At 42.6% G+C, this 22,549-nt stretch overlaps 1 protein-coding gene across 3 annotated transcripts; it reads left to right on the top strand.

Moving 5' to 3' along the window:
* The first annotated feature begins 653 nt into the window (after positions 1 to 653).
* LOC118593021 (influenza virus NS1A binding protein) lies at positions 654 to 21,348 on the top strand. 3 transcript variants are annotated; one of them, XM_036202191.1, is made up of 15 exons: positions 658 to 904; positions 5,784 to 6,008; positions 7,760 to 7,888; positions 8,323 to 8,492; positions 8,583 to 8,658; positions 10,516 to 10,689; positions 11,269 to 11,394; positions 12,726 to 12,833; positions 16,279 to 16,408; positions 16,614 to 16,838; positions 17,412 to 17,533; positions 17,629 to 17,755; positions 17,833 to 17,964; positions 18,154 to 18,327; positions 20,027 to 21,348. In XM_036202191.1, exons 3-15 carry the CDS (start codon positions 7,778 to 7,780, stop codon positions 20,278 to 20,280), a joined length of 1,929 nt encoding a protein of 642 aa, XP_036058084.1. In that variant the 5' UTR covers positions 658 to 904; positions 5,784 to 6,008; positions 7,760 to 7,777; the 3' UTR covers positions 20,281 to 21,348. The 3 variants fall into 3 exon arrangements, with proteins under 3 accessions (XP_036058086.1, XP_036058084.1, XP_036058085.1); XM_036202192.1 differs by lacking the exons at positions 658 to 904; positions 5,784 to 6,008; positions 7,760 to 7,888; ... (2 more) ...; positions 10,516 to 10,689; positions 11,269 to 11,394 and adding an exon at positions 11,798 to 11,934; XM_036202193.1 differs by lacking the exons at positions 16,279 to 16,408; positions 16,614 to 16,838; positions 17,412 to 17,533; ... (2 more) ...; positions 18,154 to 18,327; positions 20,027 to 21,348 and having other exon boundaries at positions 654 to 904; positions 11,794 to 12,833.
* The last annotated feature ends 1,201 nt before the right edge of the window (positions 21,349 to 22,549 follow it).

Here is a 22,549-nt window from a genome sequence, read left to right as displayed (position 1 = left end):
CTCCAGGCTACTTTCTTTGCCCAAAGAAGGCAAGACTCGTGAGGCACTGACTACCGGGGGTACAAAAAGTAGAAGCGATCACTTTCTTTTTATGGCCCACTGATGGTATCTCTTCAACTGTTTTCACCCAGAGCAGGCCAATGGAGGAGTTGTCGAGGCCCTCCTTCCAGACTTATCCTTTCTTCCTCCATTCCTCACTCCCTCCACCTCCAGGGTAAAATCTAACGCCTAACTCCGGCCGGGCTCCCAGTCTAGGGTGGTTGCCTAGAAGTCAGTGTGACGCTGAGAACTCTAATCGCCACGTCGGATCTCTCGAGGAGAAGGCAGAGCAAGGGAAGGAGGCAGCAGGGAAACCGGTTCCTGGTCAGTGGAGAAGGGCGAAGCGAGGGTGTGAGGCCCGGGAGGGAGCGCGCCCGCGATAAGTAACACGAGGAGCGGCCCCCGCCGCCGCCCAGCTCCCCGGGATCACCTTGCGCTGACCTAGTTGAGCGGCGGAGGCAGGAGGGGGCGGCCGAGGAGGAGGGCGGGGCGGTGGGCGGGGCTTCGCCCCGGGGGCGGGGCTTCGGAGCGCGATCTTCCCGGGAGCTCGCCTGTGATTCGCCCAGGCGCCCGAGCCGGAAGCGGCCGGGGAGGCGTTGGCGGCAGCGCACGTGGTGACGTGCGAGGGAGTGCGGCGCGAGCGCGCGCGGCGGCGGCAGTGTGTCCGGGACGCGCGTGGAGGTCGGTCGCTCAGAGCTGCTGGGCGCGTCGTGGCGGCGAGCGAGCGAGTTCCTGCGAGTCCTCTGTGGCTTCCCCGTGCCCGCAGCCTCCCGCCCGGTCGCCCCGCGCCCCTTCCCGCGCCTTCCGCCTGCAGCCCGTCGAAGCTCCGGAGATGAATTTCGCCATCGCTTCAGAGATGACCCAGGTAACGCGGTGTACGCGGGCGCCGCGGGAGGAAGAGGGCGGGGTGGGAAGATGGTGGTTGTGCGGAGCGTCCCGGTCTCCCGGGAGAAGCGGTCGCCGCGGGGACTGACTCCCCGCTCGCGCAGTGGCCGGCTCGCGCGGGCCGAGCGCGGTGGTCCTGGACCTTCCCCCGCCGGGGCGGGGACCGTCAGGCTAATGCGCACGGGGGACGGAGGTCCCGGGGACCTGGCCCAGCGGACCGCTCGGAGGGATGACCTGCCGGAAGAGAGCGGCGGCCGCCGGCGCCGACCGCGGGCATCGTTTCCCGCTGTCAGTAGCGGGTCCCGGCTGGCGATCGGGACTCTCCGTGCTGAGACTTCCCGCGGCCCCCACGTGTGGGGACACGAAGCCGACCTCGGAGCACATCGGCTCCCGGGGCTTGGCGTGGGGTGGCACGGAGTCCCTGGTCGCCGTGGACCGCGGGGTCCTTTGTTCCAGCTCCACGTTGCCCGCTTTTCTTGCCAAGCGCGGGGAGAAGGAGGCGGGAGGAGCGAGGGAGCGGCTGCCCTGACGTGTCAGCTCTGAGTGACTGCGCCGATGGCCAATCGCGGCCGGGGGTGTGCGGGCGCGGGCGCCTCTCTCTCTCGGTCTGCCCGCCGAGAGCGCGCCCCGGGCCTTCGGCGCCGGGTCGCTGTGCACCCGGGCACCGGCCCCGCGCTCTCTGAAAGAAATAGGTAGAGAGCGTGCTTTTTGTGCGTTCACCCTTCGTGTGTGTGTGTGTGTGTGTGTGTGTGTGTGTGATGTGTGGAGGACCTCGTTGGAGGTTCCTGATAGATAGGAAGACATCGGGGAGAGTCAAAGTGGAGATTAAACGTTAAGGAAATCCACCCTACCCCCAACTTGAGAAGTAGTTTTGCCTTTTTCCCCCTCAATGTGTAGTAGACAAGTGATTTCGGACAGCAGACGTTTCAATCAAAAAGAAACCGGACGCCCTAAAAGGGAAGAAGGTTTCGTTTAATGTCTGTTGTCAGTGGTGGAGGTTAGGACAGCCACCCTGGTGATCAGGTTCTTAGGAGTTTGGGTTGAGTCTCCTGCTTTGCCGACACACCGTAGTTGCGGAAGTCTAGTACACAAGAGCACCATGGCCATACTTTCTTTCTGACGCTAGTGGTGGGTTTAGGGAAAACACTGATGAGGAAATAGTTTCAGGTTGAACGCTGCTAAAAACTTAAAAATGTTAAAGGTGTTGCCAGGCAGCGGTAGCGCACGCTTTTGATCCCAGCACTCAGGAGGTAGAGCCCCCGCGGATCTCTGAGTTCGAGGTCAGCCTAGTCTACGGAGCGAGATTAAGGGTGTGTGCCACCACCGCTGGGCTTCAGATAGGAATTCCTGCAGGTTGAGTATCTTCCTACCTTCTGTTGGTGTTAGAGTATTATTGGAGTGATTTCTGGGATTTTACTGAACTTGTAAAAAGTGCCAAGTAGCACCTTGTCGACGTTTCTTTTTTCTTTTCTTTTCTTTCTTTTTTTTTTGGGGGGGGGTTTCGAGACAGGGTTTCTCTGTGTAGCTTTGCGCCTTTCCTGGAACGCACTCTGTAGACCCAGGCTGGCCTCGAACTCACAGAGATCCGCCTGGCTCTGCCTCCCTAGTGCTGGGATTAAAGGCGTGCGCCAACACCGCGCGGCTCGTCGACGTTTCTAATCCTGCAATGGTATTCTTTATACACTTAGATGTCAGCCTGGATATCCAACAAATATTGCAGTACCAGAACAGTCCAAACTCTGGCTCTTTTTCCTTATTTTCCATATTTTCATCTGTGCAATATGTAAAAATGACTTGTGTCATGGATAGCAGAGCATCCATGCTAAAATACCTTAAGTACTCACTGTTAAGGACCAAGCCCACATGGGTGTACAGAATCTTCACTTAAATGTCTTGTGTCCCTGTTTTCCCCAGGTATGCCCCCACCGCCCCTTCTCAAATACCATTTGTTTTAAACCCTTCATCTGGTGTCCATACTTAGCATCGTTTAAACCTTAAAATAAGTTGATTACTTCCTTTCGTACCATCCACCATGTGCATCCTGCAATCTACCACCTATTGAAACCAAAATAGCTGCCGTTCTGGGATATGTGTGCTGTCATACCTTCCTTCCCCTTGCTTGAGCTGTTCTCTCTACCTTATCTGCCTCTCTGCTTTATTTGGCCTCAGGAACATGTGAGGCTGCGGAATTGTGCTAACTCCATTTTGTTCTAAGCATTTTATTCCCGTTGGTGCCTGCCATGTTCAGTGTCACAGTTGTTAAGTGCTTGCCTGATACGCATGAGGCCCTGGGCTTAATCCAGCACTGGGGAGGGAGTTCTTTAATTACTTCATAATTGACTGCCTTGAAAAAATTACCTTTAAACTTAAATATGCATGGTTTACCTTGAGCTCTTCCCAGTGCTTTGAAAATGGGATGTTTCCTTTTGCTTGGTGGAGGGTGGGGACGCCCTGCCTGCTGTTTTCACAGCTCTGTAAAAACCTTATACTTAGCTTATACTTCACTTAAGCTAATCTTCAGGCTGTAGTAAGAACTCTTGAATTCTGAATAGTAAAAACAAATCCCCTGTCTTCCTTTTCTCTATTGGCCACACAAAGGAACTGGAATGTGTTAGTATATATTCCTTTTGACCCCAGTTTCAGTCTTAAAAATGGACTGGTTCAAACTGTATTTCTCAAAACAAAAGTTATATAGTACATGACTTTGGGATACTTGAGCCTTGGTTTGGCTTTTGAAAGACAGAATTTCTCTCCATTTTAAAATGTGATTAAGGTATTGTGCATAACTTTTATATGCAAAATAAGAAATGTGAAATTTGAGGATGCTTTAGGTTTTTAAAAAATAAACTTGTATGTGTGGATGTTTTGCCTGCATATATGTATGCCTGATGCCTGCAGACTCCAGAAGGCACCTGATATACCCCAGCTTGCCTTAAGGAATGTGAACATGAACTTTCAAAAACAAGTTTGCATTGACATAAACATCATTAGGACTTGGGCTGGCTTTTTAAATCAAATGGAGTTGTGATGATGATGATTAAGGTGAAGTTCAGATTAAGATTTTGTTGTTTGTTTGTTTTTCAAGACAGGGTTTCTCTGTGTAGCTTTGGTGCCTTTTCTGGAACTCACTCTGTAGCCCAGGCTGTCCTCGAACTCACAGAGATCTGCCTGGCTCTGCCTCTCGAGTGCTGGGATTAAAGGCGTGCGCCACCACCGCCCAGCAGATTAAGATTTTTTTTTCTTTGAGTCTCATGTAGCCCTAGGCCAGCCTTGAAACTATGTAACTCAAGCTGGCTTTGAACTCTTAATCCTCTCATCTGACTCCCAGGTGCTAGGAATATTGGCTGCTGTGCTATCTCATGTTAAGATCTTAATCGGCAGAAAGACCTTATTCTTTCCCAAAATTCAAAATGATACTATACCAGTGCACATGGCAGAATGATTCCAAAAATTCTCTACAAAGTTTTCTCTTTAAAGACTATAGTAATTTTAGTTACCAACTCCCCCCTCCCCGCCCCCTCCACACACCCAATAAACCTAAGCCAGAACATCCAAGCTGTCAGAATAAGAAACACTTGTCTGGAAGCTGGCTCTTGTAGAGGACCCAGGGTTAATTCCTTGCTTCCATGTGGCCGATGACTGTAACTCCAGTCCTCCTGGCCTCTCGGTGCATAGACAGACAGGCAAAACACCATACACATAAAATAAAAACAGATAAAATAGTACAATTAAGTTTTTAAATACTGTTTTTATTCGTAATTAGGTCAAAACAAGTTTTCAGACACATGCTGAGTAAAATTAATTCAAATTTTAAATGTTTATAAATTTTCCAGTGTGTTCTCTGTGTGCATGAGGGGGTGGAGTTACCTGTTTTCAGAGAACATTTGTTTTGTTAAAACTAGTTTCATAAGAAAGGGTAGAAATTGTAAAGATATGATGGTGTGATAGAGTTGATAATAGTTTGTTTTTAAGACAGTCCCATGAAACTTGGGCATGGTCAAAAATGAACAAGGCAAGCCGGGTGGTGGTGGTGCCTTTAACCCTAGCAGTGGGAGGCAGAGGCAAGTAGATGCCTGAATTCAAGGCTAGCCTGGTCTACAGAGCAAGTTCCAGGACAGCCAAGGCTACACAGAGAAACCCTGTCTCAACAAAACAAACAACCACCAACAAAACGAACAAAGCAGAGGATGTGCCTGGAAGCAGAGCACAGAACAGATAATTCTGGACAATCATGCATACATACCTTCAGAGAAGGTTCTGAGTGTGAAGACTAAGGAACACTGCTTCCTAGCTCTAGGGAATTGGCAAAGGCTCCTGGCTAGAAGAGTTCATCTGTGGGTTGGTTGGCTTAAGTGTTTTCCAGGTAGAGAGGCAACTTGAAACAAAGGCAGGGGTGAAATGCAAAGCACTTTGGGGAATGGGGTATCTGGCCTGTAGCAGTGTGTGTGTGTGTGTGTGTGTGTGTGTGTGTGTGTGTGTGTGTGTGTGTAGGGGGAATAGTGCCCAAAGATGGTTTCCTGGCTCCTAAAGTAGACATCTCCTATCTGCATATATTAGCAGGAATCTAATAGTAAAGACTTATTTAGAGTTTATATTTGTCCTTTACTTTTCAAGCTAGCATATCCCTCTTGAAAAATGAGGAAGGATTTTTTTTAAAAATCACTTTTGAGTATTTGCATGTTGGATTAAAAAGGAATTGTTTGTGGTTTGTGATTTTTTTTTGTTTGTTTTAATATAGTGTGGATATTTTTTGCCATTTACCTCAAAGGTTGACTTACTTTGTATGACCTATTGTTCTACCTAGATGAATGGCAGACTGATTCTTGTGAATATCTAACTTAGATATGCTATTGTTACAGATTAAGATGCATGATTATCACAGAAGAAATTCATGTCTATAGCTTTTAAGGACTTGATTACATCATTTTCAAGCCTGATAGTTTTGGAACCACCATTAAAGCCTAAGACATCTACCTTCACACAACCACCTCTCTTCATACCTTAACGAAGTGCTTTGTTTCAACACTCCTTTGTCTTTGGATCATCTGCCTTCCCAGTGACATATTTCTCATCAGTAATAGTTGGTAAGTGAATATTCAGAATGTCTAGCATTAACAGTGTTTAGGGGCGCTCATGAGCTGGTTCTGTGGGAAAGGCACTTTCTGCACAAGCCTGGCAACCTGGGTTGGATCCCTAGAAACTCAGGTAAAGGTGGAAGGAAAGAATGGATTAAACAAAATTACTGCTGATTTTCACACACTGGAGCTGGGGCATGCTTCCCCCACATAATAATATTAAATACATGGTTGGTCTTTTGTTTGTTTTTTGTGTTTTTTTGAGACAGGGTTTCTCTGTGTAGTTTTGGTGCCTGTTCTGGATCTTGCTCTGTAGCCCAGGCTGGCCCTTGAACTCACAGAGATCCACCTGGCTCTGCCTCCCATGTGCTGGGATTAAAGGTGTGCTTTTAAAGACATGGGTTTCCCAAATCCATACTGAGTATCACTCTCCCTTAATGTTTAAAAGGGCAGAGAGGTTCCTAATCATTTGACTGAGAAAATATTAAAAACTTCTTTTTAAAGTTTTATTTATGTATTACACATACAGAAGAGGGCGCCAGATCTCATTACAGGTGGTTGTGAGCCACCATGTGGGTGCTGGGAATTGAACTCAGGACCTCTGGAAGAGCAGTCAGTGCTCTTAACCTCTGAGCCATCTCTCCAGCCCCTAAAAACATTTTTATTGTAGTGTGTGCATGCGTGTGAGTGACTGAGAGAGTGTCTGGGTGAAGAGTGCCAAGGTCAGAAGACAAGTTCAGAGAGCCCGTTTCTTTTCTCCATGTGGGCTCTGGGGGCTGAACTCCAGTCATCAAGCTTGGTGGTAAGCACCTTTACCTTTTTAGCCATCTTGCAGGTACCTGAAAAGGATTTTTATCATTTCTTTTTAAAATTTCTGTGAAATTAAAATAAACTATTTTTTCCTTTCTCTTCTTCCATTAGTTTTCCTTTCTATAAGCTATTTTGACTTTGACTTTACCTGAAGCCTTAAGACATACTGTTACTTTTAATGTGTGTCTTATGCAGTTAAGTTGAAAAACTTTGAGAACATGAGGATGGAGGTGTAGCTCAGTGGAAATGCCTGCTTAGCATATTTGAAGCCCTGGGTTCTGTTTCCAGAGTTCTGTATGGGAAATGGTGTCTTTACAAAGAACATTAGTTTTGCCAGGGGTAGGGGCACATGCCTGCAGTCCCATCCTTTGGTAAAGGAAGGGGGTTTTGAGGAGTTTAGGGAAGGCCAGACTGTACTGTATGAGACATGTCGATTTATTTTTATCTGAGAGTAAAGGAAGGACAGCAGCCAAGTCCAGAAAAATCTATATGCACTCTTAAGTCACTTGTTATATAGGTTTGGGCAGGACAGCATTTCATTTTCCTCCTTAAGGGGGGGTGTGGGTCAGGATATTGTTGAGATGGTCATGGTCACTGCTGGATAGATCGCTTCCAAACACTCACTGGGCAAAAGAAGAGCATTCTGAACCAGTGTTGTTTCAGCCTGGTTTTTCTGGGGTGTTTTTTGGTATGTTAGTGAGACAGAATTTTGGTATAAAGATAATGTTTTATGTTTGAAATACACACACACACACACACACACACACACACCCACACAAACCCACACACACATTCTTTGAAACAGTGTCTCACTGTGTAACCTGGCAGGCCTTGAACTCGGTGTGTAGACCAGACTGGCCTCAAAGTCAGGGTATACCTGCCTCCTTGCCTTCCTGATTGTTTTAAACTATTTACATGTAAAATAATTAGCTTTCTTTTTTTCTGTTTAGCCAAATTTATAAGGAAAAATGATTCCCAATGGATATTTGATGTTTGAAGATGAAAATTTTATTGAATCTTCTGTTGCCAAATTAAATGCCCTAAGGAAAAGTGGGCAATTCTGTGATGTTCGACTTCAGGTATTTAAACTATTATCTTTGGTTACTAAAAACATATACTTCATAAAAGCCCTAAGTTGGATTTTCCTCTCCAAACAGGCATTTAATGAGATGACTGGGTTTTTTTCTTTCGTTCTTTTTTTGGAGATTTTCTTTTATGTGTGTGGGTGTTTTACCTGAATGTTGTGTGCATGTGTGCCTGGAAGTGTGAGGAGAGGACATAGGATTCCCAGGAACTGGAGTTACAGATGGTTGGGAGCCACTCACTGTGTGGGTGCTGGCCCTCAGGAAGAGCAGCCAGTGCTCTGAACTGTTGAGATATCTTTCTAGCTGTGAGATGACTTTTTCTAAAGACTGTTTTAACTAGAAATGGGAGACAAAGGAAGCTGCTATGTTAATTAGCTAGAGGAGTGCATAGTCCACAAGACTTCTCATTTTAGTTGTCATTATTTCAGGTCTGTGGCCATGAGATGCTAGCACACAGGGCGGTCCTGGCTTGCTGCAGCCCATATCTGTTTGAAATCTTTAATAGTGACAGTGACCCTCACGGAGTTTCTCACGTGAAGTTGGATGATCTCAATCCAGAAGCTGTTGAAGTCTTGCTGAATTATGCGTACACTGCTCAGTGAGTACCCACAAGTGAACCAGAAAATGAGAGCATACCAAGTAACTGAATTTTAAAGCCTTGGTATTATAACTAATTTTCTTTTAATAGGTTGAAAGCTGATAAGGAGTTAGTAAAGGATGTTTATTCTGCAGCAAAGAAGTTGAAGATGGACCGGGTAAAGCAGGTAGAGTATTACAGGTTGTGACAGTCGTAGATTGGAAGGTTGTCCTGTGGGGTTAGGATGTAGAGGAAATTGTTGTGAAATATTTTACTAGGCCATGAATTTTTGATTAAGGATTTGGAAATTCTGTCCCTTCCCCTCTCAACCAAGTGTGTTGTTTTGATCCTTAGGCCTTAGTAATGTAGAAAGGACTGCCTGCCTCTTGACTGGCAGTTTCTCAGTGAGTCTTCCATTCAGTTTTTTTGTATTTAAGACTTCTTTTATGTTTTCCTGTGATGATGACATAGTATTGGAAATCAAGTTATTCAGAACGCCCTGTCTCTTCCACCATGGATGTTTACTTCAACTGTGTTTAATAGCATTACTTGCACTGGGTTTTTACTACCTGGAACTGTCCCTTGGCCTTGACATGAACCTTTCTGGCTTGAGCATAGGCTGAGATCAGTTTCAAGATTGCATATTCACCCTAGAGCAATGCAAAAGAAATCTGTCATGGATGGAATTAAAGTGATATATTGACAGTATCTGATGGCATGAGCTAATATGTATGTGTATGTTTTACACACTTGTGAGAAGGTGCCTCCAGAGACCAGAAGACATTGAGTCCCCAGGAGCTAGAGTTACTGGTGGTTGTGAGCAACCTGCCTGATGTGGGTGCTGGAAACCAAATGCAGGTCTTCAGGAAGAATACTGAGCTCTTGTAAAAGCAACAAGTTCTTTGCCCATCAAGCCGTCTCTCCAGCACCCCCCCCCCCCCCCTTCACTGGAATTTTAAGCAGAGAAGGCAGCATTGAATAAGGGCAGCAAAAGAAATATTTTTTTAAAGAGCCAGACTTGTTTTTCTTACTAAAGTCTTATGAAGAACAGCCGTGTAGATTGATCATATAATCCAGGCTTTGTAGTCACACTGACAAGAGTACAGTTGTGACGGACTAAATGACCCACAAACCTAAAAGCACTTGCTCTTTTTGCAGAAGATGTTGAGTTGGTTTTAAGCACCCACAAGATGGCTCATAAATAACCACCTGGAAATCTGGTTCCAAATGTTCTAATGCCCTCTTCTGGCAGGCAAACATACATGCAGGCAAAACATCCACACACATAGAATGAAAATAAATTCTTTTTTAAAAAACCCTAGGATTAGGCCAGCAGGATGGCTCAGCAGGGAAAGGTGCTTGCTTGCTGTGTCAAGCACGGGTAGCCTGATTTCTAGCCTGTGCAAAAGCAGAAGCGGAGCACCTACTCCACAAAGTTGTCTTCTGAGCTTCTTCACGCATGCACCCCCACTCCACAAATACACACATGGACACCTGCAGAGTCAATTTTACACATGTAGTTTCACATTGCAGCTTCTTCCTAATACAGATGCTCTTTCCACAATTATTTCCTAATTCTCTCCCCTTTTGCTATATTCAGCGTGCGCTGTACACTTGGCTTCTCTACTGCAGAGAGTCTTACCTGGCTGCTACTACTGTTAAACACCCAGAATCTGCACAGCATTTCCATTTGTCATATTTGCTGTTAAACAAGTTATATTTTTATGTGGCATCTTTGAAGTTCCTCATTAGCTTTTGGTTGTTTGGTTGTTTGGTTTCATTTTCAGACATCTTGTTACTGTAGACCAGGCTGGGTTTGAATGTAGATTTCTCCTGTCTCTGCCTTGCAGGTGCCCCAGATTCTAGGCATCTGTGAACCACCATACACAGCTGATACCATTTATACACATGCTGTCCCGTTGTTAAGTTCAGTACTATCCCATTGTTTAGTTTGATTTCTGGCTTGTCTTTGGATTTCACGTGGTGTTTACATATTCAATAAACTGTATACAAATGACACATCTGTCTGTATTTCTTTTCCAAGGTCTGTGGAGATTATTTACTATCTAGAATGGATGTTACTAGCTGCATCTCTTACCGAAATTTTGCAAGTTGTATGGGAGACTCCCGTTTGTTGAATAAGGTCGATGCTTATATACAGGAGCATTTGTTACAAATTTCAGAAGAGGAGGAATTTCTTAAGCTTCCGAGACTAAAGGTAATGAGCAGGCCAGATAGGTCATATAGCCAGATTGACCTTCTGTAGCTGCAGACCCAGTCTTTGTCAGATGAATAAGGGTTACAATAATGCTGATGCATTGAAGTGGTTGTTACTCTTAGTGTAATGGGTTTCTGCTTCCCACTTGGTTTACTTCCTTTATGTAGGCTTACTGATTTCCTTGCAAATTAAAGAAAAATTATGGAATGTAGCTTTTTAAATACAGTATTTTGAGAATTTTAAAAAAGCTACAATGTTTTTAACATACTCACTTCCAGACCCACAATTCTTACCTCTCAAATATTTTTCGGTCCTATTTGTGCTGTTAGTGATGGGTGTGGGGCAATCCAGTGGATCATGATGGGCCTACCAGGAGCTACACCCTTAAAGAAACCTCCCTTCCCAGAAACCACCAACTATTGGTAGCTCCTCAGCTAGTAGTGGGGCTCATGAACCCCAGCTTCCCTACCCCAGGAATAATAAAATGTTTATTATGAAACTGAACACTAAACTGCCAACTAGAATTTCAAAGCTGATGTGCCTGTCACTGTTTGTTTGTTTTTTTCTTTATAATTGTAGTTGGAGGTAATGCTTGAAGATAATGTTTGCTTGCCCAGCAATGGCAAATTATACACAAAGGTAATCAACTGGGTGCAGCGTAGCATCTGGGAGAATGGAGACAGCCTGGAAGAGCTCATGGAAGAGGTTAGTTTTAAAGTAAATGGGATCCAGCAGTTCTTACGAATTATTTTCGCTATAACATGAAGGATTCCCTTTCACTTTTTATTTTATAACCATGACCCTAAAGAATTTAAATTTTGCTATAGGTACCCCTAAGCTGAGAAACAGGGGGGGTGTCCAGGTGAGCTGAATGAACCGTTCAGTTTGGTTTTCTGCTTTTCTTTTTTTTTTTCCCTTTTTTTCTTTGCTTATTATGTGCTGTTAACTTTCTTTAAAGTAGCATGTAACTTGCTTTAGAAATGGGAGGTGGTACTGACATTTTCTGTAGATTCTTAATTTTTCTTCACAGGTTTTTGCTTTAAGTTTGACAAGTAGGTAAAGCTTCTAATGGTTGTTCCTCCCCGTTGGTTTATCTCCCCATAGGTTTATTAACAAAACTAGGATCCCCAAGACTGAAGAGCCGAGAAGAAACCTCAAGTGTATTGACACGTAAAGAAGCAGCAGCCCTGCCCCATTTCTCCTAAGAAAAGTCTGCTGTGGGCAGAGGACGATGATGATTTAATGGTGTTTACTCCTTTACAGGGATCTTACTCTAAAGCTTTGTGGTGTTGTTTCAGTGGTGGTGTTCATACAGAGAGTCAATTAACTTGGGGCTGTTTTTTTAAAAATACACAAAATTTGATGGAAAAGTTGGGGCTAGTCCATGTGTAGGTTAGAGCATTGGAGTGACTCGAAGCCCTCCACGCTCACTAAAGTTTACCTGCTCTGTTAGGCCTCAGTCACTCCAATTACTGCATTCTGAAAAGGCCAGCAGGTGCTCTTTAAATCCTGTGACTTCCCGCGTGGGGATCAGGTCATGTGTTTGCATCTGTGGAGGAGGATTGCAACTTGCTTGTTGCTTTATGTGTTGTTTTAATATTACCTACAGGAGAGAAGTGCATTTATTCAAACCATGCCGTTTGTCTTCAAAAGTGTAAACTCTAGTATTTTATTGTAAAATATGTATATTTAAGAATATATGTGTTGTACTATGCCTTTTTTTCTTAATGTCATATAATAATAGAAGCTATGAAAACCATGAAGATTTCTTTCAAGCCAATCAAGCCAAAGGACTCTCCAGCCAGTATTAGAAGATTTGTATTTGATTTTTATTTTTTTGTTTCATTTTGGTTTTTTGTTTTGGTTTTGCTTTTTACATTTTTACCACCATGACGTGTTTTTCTTTACTTCGGGATCCTGCCAGAGTAAGATGTCAAGAAGCACACTGGAGGTTACCTTGAGGCGATTGTAATCTGCATACTAGCGAGTAGCCATGGTGACAGTAGCCACATGGGTGTTCTGTTGCTGTTTTGCAGGTTCAAACCTTGTACTACTCAGCTGATCACAAGCTGCTTGATGGGAACCCACTAGATGGACAGGCTGAGGTGTTTGGCAGTGATGATGACCACATTCAGTTTGTGCAGGTACACATTGCACAGTCTGAGGTAACCTCAGGTTCAAAGTTAACTGGAAAATTTGGTAGCATACTTAAATTTTCCTTTAATAAAGGAAAGTGGACGGATTTCGTTGTTATACCTGGACAGACCAGCAGTTTTGGGGAGAAACAACTCTATTTTAGAGCTTCCGGCATTTCTGCCACACCAGTAGAAGCTTACTCAGCAAATGAGACAAGCCCCGTTTACACCTTCTCTCAAAATACAGGTCACAACTAGTAATAAGAACAGTAAGAATGAAGCACTAGATTAGGATTTGTTATTTTGGTTAGATTATTTTTTTTAAAGTTGTTTGTAACACGCATGACTAATAGGGCCAGTTTTAAAAAGATACAGTAGTCTTAGATTGTTGATGGCTGTGAAAGAAACTGTGACTATTTTTTTAATTACTGAACTCTTATGAAATAGAAATGGTATCATGATTTATAATGTTAAGTTACACAATGTTGATCAAGTGTTACAATGTGATCTGGATGTTTCTTGGGCAAAATGTATTAAAACAGTTTTAGTGACATTGTGCTGATTGAGTTACCTTTGTAACCTCTTATTAAACACATACTTAATTCGGATACCTTTTTAACAATAGAGACCAAACTTTTGAGGCCTATAAACAATTTTAATTTACAGATGCCGACAGTACACAGAAAAGTAATCCCTTTTATTATTTTTTCATGTTGGAGATTAAATCCGGTACATGACTATACTTCATGCCTTCCAACACTGAGCAGCACCCCAGCAGCTGCACACACTGTGATTGTCGATGTGGTCAGTCACTAGACCATGCTCTATAGATAGAGATCAGAACCCTAGTGCTCCAGAGCTTTTCTCCTACCCCTTGTCAGTCAAAGAAAGATACTGTCCTAACTTGGGACACAAACATTTTTGCCTGTTTGGAATTTTTATAAAGTAGTCATGCAATGTGTGTTCTTTTTATTTGGCTTTTGCTCAGCATTGTGAAGGGATATGCTGGAGAGTAAACCTAGATCACGGAGTGTTTCCTTTAAAAGATGTGTCAGTGGTAGTGTACAGACTTGTGTGCTTATGTTATCAGATGGTAGCTGTGGTATTTGGTGGTGGTAGTATTTCTAAAGAATTGGGGGACTTGAGTTAACCAAAAGCCATGTTTGCTTTTGTACTTGGAGCATCTGGGGTTGTTTTCTACTTGTAAAGTAGATTTTTTAATGGGAGAAGAGTGACTGTCAGTCAGTGGCAGGTTAGGATTCTTGATGTGAGGACACAGCCTGTGCAGCTTCTGTTGCAGGACCTTACCAAAACAATGCAGTCTGGGAAGAGCAGCTACCAGAAGAAGGCCTGAAGGGAGCCTGTGGTGAACGGGAGGTGGAGGGCGACATGTAGAGCAGGCTTGGGATTAGAGGCTTTGTCTTAAGAGGAAGCCTTAGAAGATGATCTGCGCAAGGGTACTGCTCTTGGGGTTGGCAGTCTGTGCTGGAAAAGTAAGCAAGAAGAGCTTTGGTGTTTCACTTCTTCTGTGTGGAACTGGGAGTCGAACAAGCCAGGGCCTATGCATATGACAGGCAGATGCTCTACCACTGAGCCACCTGCACAGCAAGAAGAGTTTAGACAAGAATACCGAGTGGTAGACATACATTTTAAAAGGAATTTTGAAAGTTTAGAGATGTGCTCAATTCTATTTCTAGTTGGAATTCGTTAATCATAGCAAATGGCTAATTGGTAGGTGTGTGTCTCTGGGCTATATGATCCCAAAAGATTTGCATTTTTTAACTTTCCAAAACTGTTGGCTTGGGCTTTTGCTTTTTTTTTTAATGGTTAGACAGAGGGTAGATTAGAGCTTGTAAGAGCAGTTTGGAGACTATTGCAGGTAATAGCTGAAGTTTTCAAGAATGATGAGGGGCTTAATTAATTAATAATCTAAAGACACAAGGGAGCCTATACATAGATATCCAAAGGTTGAGGGTGGGTGTGAAAAGTGGTTTAGGGAGGTTGAGAGGGTTATGGGATGTGTGGGATTCTTACCTTTCTGTTTTGTTAAAATGTCCTAAAGATCCTAGAGATCATGAAGCAGAAAAGGTGACAGGTCATGCCATAGATTTCAGAATAAGAAAAGCATGTTGAGAAGAAGCCTGGAAAGTAGGAATGTGATTAGAATCTATTCAAGCTGTAAAAGCTACCTAAGGAAAAAGAAAGTGTGGAAACCAACAAAAGTGACTCAAATCTTCTGGGAAGATTTGATAATAAAATAGGGTGGATTCTATGTGTAAGAGGTCATGAAGACTTGTGTATCAGGCACATTTGTCAAATAATGCCAGTAGTCTCTAGTGGTATCGTGTTCACATTCATAGTTCATTTTATGTCAGAGCAATTTTATTCCTTGTAAGCCTCTTTAGTATAAGCACCGTCTGTTGTTTTGTGATACTTAGGACTCCTTTTCACAGATTGAGGTAGAGATTTTAATGTATCTTGCAATAATCTTAAAATCACAATCTTTTTTTTTTTTTTTTTTTAAACTCTGTTTCTCTGTTGCATTTTATTTCCACCAACAATATAAGTTTCCATTAGAAACGGTACGTGCTTGTGTAGTCTGTCCCTGGGAACCAGGGTGAGTGGGTAAGCAGAGTTTACCAGACACTAAAGTCTGGTGCCAATTCTTCCCATGGCAGACATTTAAGGTTCAGCATCACTATGTGGTTCAGGCTGGGATTACAGGTGTGCACCACCACCATAACCAGCACTCATGATTCTGTATGATCCTTTCTCTTGGAAGTGGGCAGGAGTTAAGATAGTTAAAAGCAATCTACAAAAGAAGCTCATACACAAAGTATATGAATTCTCTGAGAATCATTTGTTACTGTTCCTATATATTACAATTTTGTGAAGGTTTTTAGTATTACTTCATTTCTGATTACTCTGTGTGATGTTTGTTTTTTACAGTATCAATAAGCAGCCCCAAAATGTACACTTACATGCTTCTAATGACTGATACTTCTTCCCTCCCTGTAAAATGCTTTCAAAGAGATTGGCAGGATCTCTGTGTGCTCATTTTGCTGGCATTGTATGAAGGATGCTATTATAGACAGTTTGGTTAGGTTGATAGTTTCCTGCATAGGGCAGATGATGTATTTTTTTTTTCTCCTTCCTGCCCCACATTGAGATACCATTCTGGTGGTTGATCTGTAGCATGTTTTTTGAATTGTTTAAATTGATCTTTTCTGAGCAGCCAGTTGTGTAGATATAGCTGTTTCATTTTAAAGTGGTGGTGTAAGTGTGGCAGGAATTTGTCGGCTGGACAGTGTTGGTTTGTGTTTAGTGTACTGCACTGAGTGTGTGTTGTGTAGGTGGAAGGCGCTCAGAGGCAGTGTTGCACAATAGCTCAGGAACAAAGGAACAGCAGGAATGCTCTCTGGTAGGTTTCTGTAGCTGCCTTTTGATTTTGCAGAAAAAGCCACCCCGTGAGAATGGCCATAAGCAGATAAGTGGCAGTTCCACTGGATGTCTCTCTTCTCCAAATGCTTCAATGCAAAGTCCTAAGCATGAGTGGAAAATCGTTGCTTCTGAAAAGACTTCAAGTAAGTTTGTCTTCAGTTTATCTATTTGTAAGAATAGTTGTCAGTTTACTACCTTGAGATTGACTAAGGAAAAACTCAGAGCAATGATATTTGGAAAACCATAACAGAATGTTCTCATCTAGAGACTGGAATACAATTCAGAATCCTCTAACCTCCCCCAAGTATTAATAGTTCCATGGTAAACACGGAGCTCTTGTGTTCACAGATAACACTTACTTGTGCCTGGCTGTGCTGGATGGTACATTCTGTGTCATTTTCCTCCATGGGCGGAACAGTCCACAGAGCTCACCAACAAGTACTCCAAAACTGAGCAAGAGTTTAAGCTTTGAGATGCAGCCCGATGAGCTCCTAGAAAAGCCCATGTCTCCCATGCAATATGCGCGCTCTGGGCTAGGGACAGCAGAGATGAATGGCAAACTGATAGCTGCAGGTAAGGACAGGATGAGGGGTGTGACAGATGGGTCTGGAGATGAGCATTTATATTGACTTGGGGCGTGCCGATTTGGGGTGAGAGGACTCAATGTGCTTTATTTCAAGGCAGAAATAACTGCTATTGAATATGCCTAGTTTTGGTTAGAGGTCAGTGTCTGTTTTAAATTAAATGGGGGTGGTATGCTAGGGCTCGAACCCAGGCTTCAGTGCTTGCTAGGCCAAGTGCTGTATGTAGTACACCCATATGTTAAACTACAAAAGAGAGTAACTTCCTAATTTTCAAGCCAGAGTAAGCAGTTTGCTCACCTAGATAATGTTACTCCTTGACTGTTACGAACATTTAGTTAAATAGCTTCCTCATTGGGCATTTTATTTAAAGACATCCTGGTGGGGCCTGGTGACAGACACATAGTTTTTCATCTTAGCACTTGGGAGATGAAATAAGAGGATAACAACTGTTATAAGATCAGCCTGGGAGACACGGTAAGATGTCCACTGCCTCTAGCAGGGAAATCTAGCCCTTCTGATCCCGTTTCACAGTTGAAGCAAGTTTTTATGGTTCTTTTACCAGGTGGTTATAACAGAGAGGAATGTCTTCGAACAGTTGAATGCTATGATCCACATACAGATCATTGGTCCTTCCTTGCTCCCATGAGAACACCAAGAGCCCGCTTTCAAATGGCTGTGCTAATGGTAAACACAGTGTGCTGTAAAAACAACCTTAGTAGCTTTTTTTTTTTTCTTTAGAACTTCCCAGGGGAAATTCTCACTTCCTACTTTTGATACAGGGACAGCTCTATGTGGTGGGTGGATCAAATGGACACTCAGATGACCTGAGTTGTGGAGAAACGTATGATCCAAGCATTGATGACTGGACCCCTGTTCCAGAGTTGAGAACTAACCGTTGTAATGCAGGTAATAACACCTCTCTTCTGAGACAGCCAGTGTTTAGTCCTTGTGTTAGGTTATTAACACATCTTTCACTGTCCTAGGAGTATGTGCTCTGGATGGGAAATTGTACATCGTTGGTGGCTCCGATCCATATGGTCAGAAAGGCCTGAAAAACTGTGATGTGTTTGATCCCGTAACAAAGTCGTGGACAAGCTGTGCTCCTCTTAACATTCGTAAGCTGGTCTCGTTTTGGGGGGATAGAGTTTTGCTAGTATCCCTGACTAGCTTAGAATTTCCTGTGTAGACCAAACTGGCTAGCCTTGAACTTGAAGTTCTTTAAAGACCTGTGAATTAATAGATTACAGTACATATTTACAGTTTTGATAACTAGTAATCATCTTGGTTTGCCTTGATTTTTATAGGTAGACACCAGTCTGCAGTTTGTGAACTTGGTGGTTATTTGTATATAATTGGAGGGGCAGAATCTTGGAATTGTCTGAACACGGTAGAACGATACAATCCTGAAAATAACACCTGGACTTTAATTGCACCCATGAATGTGGCTAGGCGAGGAGCTGGAGTCGCTGTTCTTGATGGTGAGTATCCAGATTCTGAGAGGTAAATAGTGTGAAGTGGCAAGCGTTAATTCCAAAATTCCAAGAAGGGTCACTTACCCACTTGTACAGATTGCAGGGACTGGTAGAATGGGTTAGCAGATTAAATGCCTGCTCTACTGGCAAAAACCCTAAGTTGGATTCCCCACAACCCATGTAAAGATAGAAGGAGAGAACTGAGTCCACATAGCTGTCCTCTGACCTCCATGTGTTCTGTAGCATGTACCTGAACACATCCATACACACAATAATTACGATTTTTTTAAAATCATATGCACTGTCTCTTGTGACACAAAGGGAGTAGAGATGTTTCCCCTAAGTGTCTGCTGTGTAACTTAAATATATTCATTTACCCATCTCTTGGTGGGTATTCTTAACCAAGTTCCAGATTTCCCTCTGACCTGTATCCATAATGCAGCCCTGGATTTTGAGTTGACTTTTTTTTTTTTTTTTTTTTTTTTTTTTTTTTTAAGCTGAGGATCGAACCCAGGGCCTCGTGCTTGCTAGGCAAGCGCTCTACCACTGAGCTAAATCCCCAGCCCGAGTTGACTTTTTTTAAGGATAGTAATTTTAAAAATTTTATTTCAAAGCATAATAAATCTCTCTAAAACAATTAAGTTTTGTTATATAGACAGTGTCCTTTCACAGAGTCTTTATTGATTGCTTTACTGTCTATTTATATAGTTAACATGATTTGGAATAAAGCTGAATCTTACCAGGATTGTGGCTCAGCCAGTGAGCATTAAGTATGCTGACATAGTAGTTAGCAGCCCCTGACCCAGAACCCTCAACCTTTGTGAGCCCTGTCAGTGTAGTTACAGCTGCACACATGCAAGCTGGCTAAGTAATAGAAGAGAATGAATCTGAGAATGAGTGGAGGTTGTTTCCCCAAGAGTTTATTACTGAATTTTTGTTACAGTATATCTAACTACTGAATGAATATCTACTTTGCATAGATACTTGAAAGTAGTCATAAGTGTTTCTGGAAGTGACATCCATACCAAAAATTGTATGCAGATGAACGCTCTGGAAATTTAGTCATCTGGTCTGTTTTCTGTAACTTTTTTTTGTGGTGCTAGTTTAAACCAGGGCCTTATTTTTTTCTGGGCAAGTGTTCTACCATTAACCTTCATATCCCCCAGCCCCTCTGTGACAACTCTGGATAGACAGAACTAAAGCTCACATCTTTAGGTAGGCAAGTTTTCTACCTTTTTTAAAACTCTTAATTCTTCATCTGTGAAATAATCACAATAGTAATTGCCAGAGTATTGTGGGAGATGTACTTAAGAAGGTTCCGTTTCTGCCCTTTTCTCTCTGTAGTTGCCTAAGTTTCTGTAGGAATGGATTATTGTCCATTTAACTCATCTTAAATCCATGGTTTCCAGTATCCTTGCCACAATTACACAGACCTTGTCTTTTTGTAAAGACAAAAATCTCACTATGTAGCCCAGGCTGACCTCAGACTGGTAGTCCTCAGTCTTGGCTTCCTAAATGGTGACATTATAAGTCAAATAAGTTAAATACCTACATAGGTATTTAATTTAGACCTTTTTTTTTTTTTAATTTTTTAACAGAAAGGACAGGCATTTCTACCTAAAACCTACTGAGGGTTTTGGGTTTTTGTTGTTGTTGTTGTTGTTTTTCCTGAGCCTCTTTAGAATGACTGTTATTTCTTTTTTAGGAAAACTGTTTGTAGGTGGTGGCTTTGATGGCTCTCATGCCATCAGTTGTGTGGAGATGTATGATCCAACTAGAAATGAATGGAAGATGATGGGAAATATGACATCACCGAGAAGCAATGCTGGGATCACAACTGTAGGGAACACCATTTATGCAGTGGGAGGATTTGATGGCAATGAATTTCTGAATACAGTGGAAGTCTATAGCCTTGAAACAAATGAGTGGAGCCCTTACACGAAGATTTTCCAGTTTTAACAAATTTAAGACCCCCAAACTAACAGGCTTAGTGATGTAATTGTGTTTAGTAGAGGTACACTTGTGAATAAGGAGGGTGGGTGGGGTAGATGTTGCTAATAGCAACACAAAGCTTTTGCATATTGCATATTATTAAACATGCTGTACATACTTTTTGTGTTTGGAAAGGAATGCAAAGATGAAGGTCTGTTTGTGTATTCTTAAGGTGTCTTTGGTTATTTTACTTTTTGAAGGTTGATACTGTAAAAGAATAAACCACGAATTGATTGGGAACATCATTTCAAGTCCCTGCTCCTCCACATTTGTTTTGCCGATTTGCACATTAAATGACTCTTTCCCTCGGGTCTGTCTTAAAGGGCAAGAGGGGTAGGGTTTAAACGTAGGCAGTTGGGTTTTTTAAGGGCCCTTTTTCAATAACTGGAACACTCTATAACAAGATACTTATTTAAATAGATAACAATGACTATTTTTGTTTTTATTAAAAGAAAGTTGACATGCCTACCAATATTTAGTCTTTTATGATTACATTTTTATAACTTTTTATATTCTCAGCAGAGTGCTTTATCTGTTGAAGTAAAGTGTGACAGATTCAAGTTATCAAAGCAGAGTGGCAGTGGAAGGGATGCAGAGCGGGGTGTTTCTTTAAAATGCTCAGATTGTGAACCTAAGCATGTGCCGCAGCTGTACCTTTTTCTTTTCTATTTAAGAATGCAGTATCAATGTTTATTTGGATGGAGTTGCTGAACAGTAACATGGTAATAATTCAAACCTGGGTTTGATGAATTACTTGACTGACTCAGTAGGATGTTTAGTCTGCCTTTATTTATCATTAACGAAACAATTGTAAGTGGAAGCCTTTGATTGAAAAAAAAAATTAAACTATTGGGTTTGTGAATGCACCCTTTTTCAGAACTGTTTTGTTCAGTTATCTATTCACCTGGATTAATACTGGTTGGGATGACTCAGTGTCTGATGGGTAGTGCTACACACCAAACTGTGCCCAAATGAGCAAATCCTAATGCTTGTTGTAGGTGCAAACACATTAAAGGTACTTTGCAGTAAATTCTTGCACTGTGGGATTAATGTCCAAATGTTTGTTACTCAATTTATTACTTACAGTGTGGGTGTTGTCCCTGTGTCCCCATCCTCCCTGCCCCGGTAAGGATGGGCTTACAGTATTAGTGGAAACTACTCACTTGCCATATCTGAAGTAAGGGATTATGTAAGTGGCTGACTTGGGATGTGAGTATCTTTTCTTCAACTGTTTGGCTGGTCCTTTGCCACCTCATTTCTCTGGCATACAACCACCAAGAAAATCAGTCAGTTCACCTGCTATGCAGTTCTTTTCTTGGTTTTGTTTTGAATTAAACTACTTGGGCAGGTTAGCAGATTTGATGTGGCCTAATGACTATTCCTTGTACAGATCTCTGTGTATTCTGTTTAGCCATGAAATAAAGTTTTGAGTTGAGGATCTTAAAAATCACTTTTCATTGCTTCATGCAGTTAGAGATTAATTGATATGAAAGTTTGCCTAGCTGGGCTGTGGTGGTACACACACCTTTCATCCCAGCACTCGGGAGGCAGAGGCAGGCAGACCTCAGTGAGTTCAAGGCCAGCCTGGTCTACAAAGTGAGTTCCAAGACAGCCAGGGCTGTTAACACAGAGAAACTCTGCCCCCCTCCCCCCAAAAAAGCTTGCCTAAGTTTACTGTTGGTGACAAAATGGAATTTGTTGCCTAAAAGCATGTTTTCAAAGAAGTAGAAATAACCTATCTCAACACCAAAAAAACCCCACACATGGTACTCAGCAACCAATTAGTGTTTATCTACATCTAAAAGTTATATCTTCTTCAGGGAAGAAAACATTGCCTGCATACTTTTTAAAAATTAGAAGTTTATTTTATAATTATGTGGTGTGGGATGATTTTAAAATACTATTGGCAATACAATAATATTGGCGGTGGTGGCACACTCCTTTACTCCCAGCACTTGGAAGGCAGAGGCGGCAGATCTCTGAGTTCAAGGCCAGCATGGTCTACAGAGCGAGTTCCAGGATAGGCACCAAAAAGCTACATAGAGACACCCTGTTTCAAAAAACAAAAACAAAAACAAATTACTTTCTAAGTTCTAGGTTAGCCAGAGATAGAGTCCAGGCTGGGCTTGAACTCACAAAGATCTGCCTGCTTCTGCTTCCTGGGTGTGAGGATTAAATGCATTGGTCACCGTGCCTAGTGACACCATACCTTTTTAAATTTTATTTTCTAGATTTT

Source organism: Onychomys torridus, chromosome 11 (genome assembly GCF_903995425.1).
Source record: "Onychomys torridus chromosome 11, mOncTor1.1, whole genome shotgun sequence".
Classification (NCBI taxonomy): domain Eukaryota; kingdom Metazoa; phylum Chordata; class Mammalia; order Rodentia; family Cricetidae; genus Onychomys; species Onychomys torridus.
This window is presented reverse-complemented; position numbering and strand designations above follow the sequence as displayed.